General features: G+C 33.7%; 1 protein-coding gene across 2 annotated transcripts; it reads right to left on the bottom strand.

Moving 5' to 3' along the window:
• Nucleotides 1-5,966: 5,966 nt before the first annotated feature.
• On the bottom strand, nt 5,967-6,873 carry LOC123218365 (protein PHLOEM PROTEIN 2-LIKE A1-like). 2 transcript variants are annotated; one of them, XM_044639810.1, is made up of 3 exons: nt 6,677-6,873; nt 6,466-6,587; nt 5,967-6,378 (listed from the first exon to the last, which is right to left on the bottom strand). In XM_044639810.1, the coding sequence occupies exons 1-3, from the start codon at nt 6,809-6,811 to the stop codon at nt 5,982-5,984; spliced, it is 654 nt and encodes a 217-aa protein (XP_044495745.1). In that variant the 5' UTR covers nt 6,812-6,873; the 3' UTR covers nt 5,967-5,981. The 2 variants fall into 2 exon arrangements, with proteins under 2 accessions (XP_044495745.1, XP_044495746.1); XM_044639811.1 differs by having other exon boundaries at nt 5,967-6,375.
• Nucleotides 6,874-8,278: the final 1,405 nt, after the last annotated feature.

Below are 8,278 nucleotides of genomic sequence, written 5' to 3'. Positions count from 1 at the left end.
TGTCATTGTCGTCATCGCAAAACTTCTTGCCATTGAATTCCCACTCACTGGACAAATAAAAGACACAAGTTTTCTGTTCCTACACCAAAATCTTCTATTGGCACGTGACTACACTTGAATTGACAAACCGTTCCACCGTGAGAAATCTTTGTCAACGGAGAAGAGAGGTCAAAGTTTTGTGTGTTTGACAGATTTGTTTTGGTATCCAATGGTGTATTACATACTAAGGATTGATTTGGTTGTCATTCTTTTTTCTGAAAATGAATTTGTTAGGAATAATAATAATAATAATAAATTATTACTATTATAAATTAAGATATCAGGAAGCAATGATTTTGGGAAGATTAGACACCTCTTATTGCCAATGTTGTTCACAATAGAGTGTTTGGGTTGATTTGCATAAGTTCCTCTTAGAATCATGGGAGAATTCTTGGGAGAATTCTTGTGGATTCACAAAGCTTTATTGGCTTTGAGTTTAATACACGTTGAATGAAGATCTCCATATGTGGACGATGTCCCTGCACATCTCTATACGTACTAATGAATATGTTATATATTAATGAAAACAACATTTTTGCATTTCTTTTTCAAAAGATGAGGATTTATAATTTAATCAATATTATAGGTATCAATTTTGAGTATATCATTATATAATTAAATGTTACTTTATTTTTAATTTAAAATGATCCAGTTATTTGATAATATATATCAAATATGTATAAAATTATGTTTACACATAATTTTATTGTTATAATTAATACTATTACAAAACTAAAATAAAATAAACAGAGTCTGAGATCCCATCCCATACTGCATTATTTTCGTGAATTTCTTTTCCAATGGAAAGAGATTTCGCAGTACATTATAGATGCTATAAAACCAATTGTCAAATGTTTGACAATTAGTAAACAGATTCTGCGATGTTATAAAACATATATTTCCAACTGAGGTTGGATACGATCTCGTTAAGTATGCCGAGGTTATCTGAAACATCTCACTCACTATGAATATGCAGCTTGTGGAAAGGTTACACCTGCAACAGAGAAATTGAGGACTAAAGGAATTGATTTCCCACTCTGGTATAAGCCTGATAATTACCATACAGACATTAGAAAGGCACAAGATTTCTTTTTTCTTCTGCCAGCTTGATTAGAAGGCTCTTAGAAACATATTATTTATCTTTCTTTTTTCTTTTTAATTATAAATTCTTAAATAAATGTTGCTGATAGTTGCCAAGAAATTACCAAGCAGGCTGGACATTTGTACATTCCAAATTACGAATAAATAATTTGCTGGTCTTGTTTAGGCCTATATGAGTGAAATGTAGGTTGGATTTCTTGAACTGTGAATTTGATCATCATTCTATGATGTTAACCGAGAAGTTACTTCTATAGATAAAGATCACTTCTATCTGGTCCTCTCACACACTCAGACTCACACTCACACAAGCTATGATCCGAACTTTACGTGGACAAATACAATATTGTGATTGGTGGTTTATAAAGAAATTAACAAGAAATGACTTTTAACCACAAATGCTCACAAAGTTGTGAAGAATTCAGATTTAATTATACTTAGGAAACAAGCTTGGGTTTTAATTTTACATTTTTTTTTTTTTAAAGCAGAACTGGGAAGCTAGAGATTAAGTTATCAGACAACTATATTAAACATGTAAATGAGTTTATTGATCAACATGATTGTTTGTTTTGTTGATTTTAAACATTTTTTACTTCGTTCATCATGACCTTCTTCCTTTGACATTATGAGAAACACAACTTCGAACAAAGTCCTTGGAGTGAGCTTCGTCCTGTGGAATTTCACATTTATCTCTAGCCATCTTAAATTTAAAAGTTCAGCCACATCCATAAAAACATCACTGTGTAACAACTTACAGTCAGAAGATAAATTACTATCCAGTAAACTCCGCCATTGATTTAACAAATGTTCTTGGAGAAGTTGAGTGATATAAAATCTATAGACATATTTCATCCATATCTGGTATTTTCAGAATGCACTACAAACCTCTTTGAGATGGCGCCATGTGAACTAAATTATTCCTTCACCTGCAACCTTCAAAGCTGGTTTAATGAGTCTCCTAGGATGACAAGTCCGGCCTTCAAATGGGGACTGTAATCATACATAGAGAATTCTGTGTGGACGCTGCAATGACTGGCATCTTCACACCAATCTCTAGTTTCAGTTTTGCCAAACATTTTTTTGCTTTGCTTTCTAGCTTTGGGGTAGCCTGAGGAGTTGCAGGTTTGCCGGAAACTTCCCATCCGAAAGCACATTTCTTCTTTTTTATGATGATCGAGATGCGGTAAAAAGCCATTTGAGGGGGGCGAAAATTCATTGGAGTGAGCATTGATGTCCTATTTTTTCCTTTTACCAAAAGAAAAAAGAGAAACTTCAAGCATGAAAATACCTTATGCGCGCATACTAATACTTTGTAGAATCACAATATTAAACAATTTAATAATAGTTTAGGATTACTGCATGGATTAACTTTATAAATCAAAGAGCAACCATTAGAGTGTCGCAGCGGAAGCGTGGTGGGCCCATGAGCCACGATCGAAACCTAGCTCTAACAGAGTGGCTTCCAAATAGTTTTGTTGCATTTTTCTGCATTGTTTATGTTAATCCTTTTGTTACATTTAATTTTATGGGTTGTTGAGGGTTAATGTTAACCCTTGAACAATATAAATTTGTGATATTCTTTCTAATTTTTAGAACTTGGGTGGGTGTGATCTGAGCTGGTTCAAACTTGGATAGTTGTTTGATTAAACTGGCTGAGCTTGAGCACCTCGCATTTCAGATTAAAATCGATACCTTGATATGATGGTGAAGTTAGGCTAAACCCATGTAATTATCACTCTTAATAGGTTTACAGCGTGTATTGTTACTCATTTGTTGAACCACATGAAATATCATGTCGCTTTGATAGTAATAGTTGGATAAGCTTTTGGGTGGGCATGATCTCACCTAGGTTTAGGCTTGGACACTGTTTGATTGAACTAACTGAGCTCAAGCACCTCACATTTCAGCTTAAAATCGATACGATAATATGATGGTGAAGTTAGGTTAAACTCTATATGCAATTTCCACTCTGTTGGGTTTAGAGTGTGTATTGTTACACATTTGTCGAATTACACATGAAATATCATATCACTTTGGATAAATTGTTTGATGGTAGAGGTGGATCTAAACAGAGTCTGGACCAGTTTGAGCTCAAATTGAATCTATAACATTCAATTTACGCTTGTTCAAATTAATGTACAATGTGAACATTAATGTTAGATGAGTAAAAATAGTATGATCGACAAGATGAACAATATTATAAGATAAAAAAATTTGAACTAAGTCAGCTTAGATGAAATCTACCTCCACTTGATGGGATGATATATATTAGCTTAGATGCAATAACAAATTTACGGGCTGGAGTTTTGACAAGCTAAGATTTTATAAAGGGAAACTCTTGGTTATTCCATATATTAGTTTACAGGAGTCCATTCATTTTTATTTATTTACAATATGAATAATTTTTATATATAATAATATTGCAGACCATCATTATCATATATGTAATATAAAATATTTACATATCAAGAAAGAATAATTAATATTCTTGAGGGGACAAAAAACATTTATCTCAAATATATGAATTGATATCTAGTACGGGAATTGAAAAAAAAAAAAGGAACAATCATAAAAAAATATTTTAACATGAGTTTTCCAGATGAGAGAATTTGGATCCTATCATAAAAGGTACAAGTATGGTAGATTGAAAACCAGAGAAAGTAATATATATTCTGTTTTTACTATCAGTTTAATTTTAATTTCACAAGTGTAGCAAAGACTCCAATTCAGATATTTTGCATGAAAATTTTGATACTCTACCAGTTTTGCTAATCTCTGATTCTTTAAATTTTCTTTTTGTGTAATGCATATTATTGAAGAAAATTCATGAATGATTCTTCTATAAGACAACTTGGTTTAAGCATAGTCGAGAATCTAATTTAGTCTGTTAAAAATCTGATTCATCCTTTATAATAAAAGGATGTTAAAGTTAGTCATTATATGCATTATCTTAGATTCGAGTTTGAACGAGCTCGAATCTAGCCCTCACTAAAGTGTCATTTAGTAAAAAATCAATATTTATTGCTATAAATTTAATTTAAAATAGAATGCTATAAATTTTATTGAAATACAAATCACTCCATAGTATAAAAATCAAATATATAGTTAACCTCTTTATAGTTACACTCTATATATAGTTATGCTCCATATAGGAATAACCTTGATGTAGTCATAAAAATACTCTAATTATAACTTGGACTAGTTATAAATAAGAATATGTTAGTTATAATTTTACGTTACATTAAAGGTTTAAGATAAAATTAAATATTTACCTAAAGTTTTTTTTTTTTATTTTCGTAGTATCATCCTCAAGATTATCTCTTTCCTTTTCTTATATAACTGCAATAATAATTACATTTTTAGTTAAAGCATACATGACTTGTTGCTCATTTGGATGATAAAGAAGATATTAACATACATTTGATTAGTATAGTGAGGTTATTCACTCAATTCTGTAATTACTTTAAAATGTATGAAAGAGTAATAAAGCCTTCAAGAAATTATGCGTAGAATTTGTGATGTAGAGCACTGACGGAATCCATCTAAACTCTCTCAATGAAATTTCAAATAAACGAAGAAGCATGCTACTTCCTCTACTGATTTTATACTTAGTTCATATTTAAAAAAAAAAAAAAATGAGAGAGAGAGCATTACAAGCGATAAGAAAATTGAGGATACACATAATTCAAAGTCTACACGATTACAAACGATAAGAATAAATGTCTACACGATTGCAAGTTTAATAAAATCAAGATAATGCATCTTCCTAATCGTGGATGATGAAAAAAGAGGGAATTTTTCTAAACTTAGGAAGCATAAGGCAAAATTTTGATTTTAATAAGCTGCAATATTCATTTCCGGTTTTTAACAAAATGATCCACAGTACAAACAAGGATATTTTAACAAAATGAAATTAAAAAATAAACAAACCAGTAACCGAACAAAAAAATCAGTTTTTTCTATATTTTTTAACTAATATCCAAATTAATTTTTTAAATAATTTATTTTTTGATTCATTTTTTGATTTATAAATCAATTCAGTTATTGGATAATTTTGGACACTTTTACCGACGATATTGTTTTCTTTGTCGGCCACCTTGTGGTGATATAATATAGTAACTCGAATGAACTCAAACTTGAGTTTGAAGTGAGTATCATGGCTTCAGTTCAAGCTCAAACTAACTTCAGGTTTAATTTGGTTCAATTTGGATTGACTCCACCTTTAAATTAATGAATTTTCGAGTTAACTTAAATCAAATTTCAAAGTCGCCTGGAGAAAAAGAATGTTGACATTTTTATGAAGCAATCTGATACTATTGCTTTTATTTATTATTATCGGAAACGTGAAGTCTCATAGTTTTATTTGTTACAATATAAGTCATAAAGAGAAAGTACACGATGAGACACAGTCCAACTAAATTATTTATTTAATATCTAGTAACTTTTAGTCTCGCAAATGGCTCATCGTTGATTATCCCGCTTCTTAGGGCTGGATTCGAGCCGAGCCGAGCTCGGCTCGCAGCCAGCTCGGGCTCGGCTCGGCTTTTTGAGGGCCGGCTCGAGCTCGACTCGAGCCGAATTCGGCTCGGCTCGAGTTCGGCTCGTTTTCAGTTCGGCTCGGCTCGGCTCATTTTTTATATCAAAACGACACCGTTTTGTATATATATAAAAATCAAAACGATGCCGTTTTGTATAAAAAAATTTTTAAAAAAATATACCGAGCCAGCTCGGGCTCGGCTCGAGCTCGATCGAGCCGAGCTGAGCCCGGCTCGTTTCGGGCTCGAACCGAGCCGAGCCGAGTTCGAGCCCGAACTGGCTCGGCTCGAATCCAGCCCTACCGCTTCTCAGTTCTGGCACTGCCTACGCACTGGGCGGATTTCGATCTCATTGACAATCATTCCACTCTTCCACTGGGAATTGTGTTCAAACATTGAGATTTCCAAATTGCCAGTCATATTGCAAGATGTAGTGAACTCGCCAACTCGGACCTTTGTCCATTTGTTTTTAGGCAACGTACTCAGATCCTCTTTGCGTTCAATAGTCTCATGGTAACTGGGAATGGCGAGTTTAAAGTTCACTGGATGATTTGCAAATCCATATTCTCCGTCCTTCATCATTAACACAAACGAAACTTGGTAAACCATCCCTGGAGTGAGGTTTTTGGCAGGGAATTTCCCTCTTACGTCAAGCCAACAGACCTTCAATAATTCAGCCACCTCAACTTGAACACAAGTACAACTGCTAAAATATAATTTATTTCATTAATTAATCTTCCTTTAACTAAAATAAAGTAGATAACCAACAGTTACATATAAGATATATAAATACCCTTGTTTGTCTAGCATATAAGTCCAATTCCAGTAGCGTGGATCGTCTCCCCAAGCGATTGTGAGATCCCTTGCATGAATGTCGAAGGCGTTAGCCCACAAAAGTCTGTCAACCCAAAACTTCTGCAGTAAAAACATCAAATAATTGATTATTAGTATTGAAATTAATTGGTACAAATATATATAAAAATGATATTGAAGATGTTACTTGCCAGTTTGTTTTGGTTCAAGAAGATTCCAGCCTGGAGGTTTTCAATCAGATTGTCGCAGGAGGCGTCAATCTGGGAGTCTCCCTCTTTCAGAATGGCATGGAGGTTGTGTGGGAGCTGAACTTGAGCTGAAGCCATCTCCTGATCACTTTTCTCTTCAAAATTCCAAGTAAATCTTACTGATGATGTTCGTTTGCCATGCAGACCTAGAATTTATAGGCTGAGATGATCAAATTAATTACATTTTTCTTTTTTTTTTTCATTAGAATCTGTTCGCTTTGCTTTTCAAAAGGATAATTGGGATTCTCTTATCTCCTACCTCCAGATAACATTAGCTATGCACCGTCCAATATTGCCTCTGTACACCTGTATGAAAATTCTTAGAGAAGAAAAGAAAGTATTGTGACAATATGTCACTAACCCAAATTCTTTATATGAATTATAAATTTGTGCTACTGAAATGTCTATTTGGAACTTTAGAGTGAAATATCCGATTTCAGAGTCACAAAAGTAGTTTTATTTTATCACGAAAGCTACTATGTTATCGTCTAGACCTAAAGTAATTGCCTATATCATAAATTATTCTATAATAAGACAAACATTATTTCTTTATTCCTTCGGAAAAAGGGATTCACAGTCCATTATAAGTGAAACGAATTCACTCACACATAAAAGTACACAAAGAAATCAAAGAAGCTCAGAACTCTCCAGAAACAGACGATGAACAGGACCCTTAAGTCGAGTAAATGAACTTTCTTCCTGTTTCAATTCTTTTGTTTCCAAAAACGACGTCGCTCTACTTATTCTCTATGCACCGTTTTGTCAACTTCCACTTAATAATCCGTTAAGTCACCCTCCTTCTGTTATGGCCTTTTCTTTCAGCCGTAACCTGCTTCCATTCAGTCAGTATGCTTAACATCCTCCCTCAAGACAAATTCTTCAGAATTCTGTCTTGATTTAAGCATGCTGACTTTATTATACCACTTTTAATCGCCTCTAATCATCACACACTCATGCCATACTTTGAACTCATATACTTCTCCCTGCAGCACAACACTAGTACTTTGAACTCTTCCTTCTTCTAACTATCAGCTCTGCAGTCACATACCCATACCAAACTTCAAACTCATACTCCTCCCTGAAACTAAAATACCAGTACTTCAAACTCTCCCTTCTTCTGTTGCAACCTCCTTTCCTTTCTCATTTCCTTTTTCTAACTTCAGTACATTCAACCTCTTTCTCAGTTCACAGAACCTTGATACAGATATTTCTTTAGTAAGCACATCAGCAGCCTGAAACTCTGAAGGCACATATTGCACTGCAAGTACATTGGCAGCAACCTGACTTCTAACAAAATGAATATTCAGTTCTATATGCTTTATTCGGTTATGCAAAACAGAATTTGATGCAAGCAGACCTGCGCTTACATTGTCATACCGAACAATTGCTATATTTACATAGTTCACACCGAACTCATTCAATAAATTTTTCAGCCACACTATCTCAGTCGACACTTGACTCAAAGCCCTGTATTCTGACTCAGTTGAAGACAAAGATACTACCTTCTGCCTCCTTGAACTCCACTCCGCAAAATTCCCTCCAAAG

This window comes from Mangifera indica, chromosome 6 (assembly GCF_011075055.1).
Source record: "Mangifera indica cultivar Alphonso chromosome 6, CATAS_Mindica_2.1, whole genome shotgun sequence".
Classification (NCBI taxonomy): domain Eukaryota; kingdom Viridiplantae; phylum Streptophyta; class Magnoliopsida; order Sapindales; family Anacardiaceae; genus Mangifera; species Mangifera indica.
Note: the sequence above shows the minus strand (reverse complement) of the source record. Positions and strands in the feature narration are given on the sequence as shown.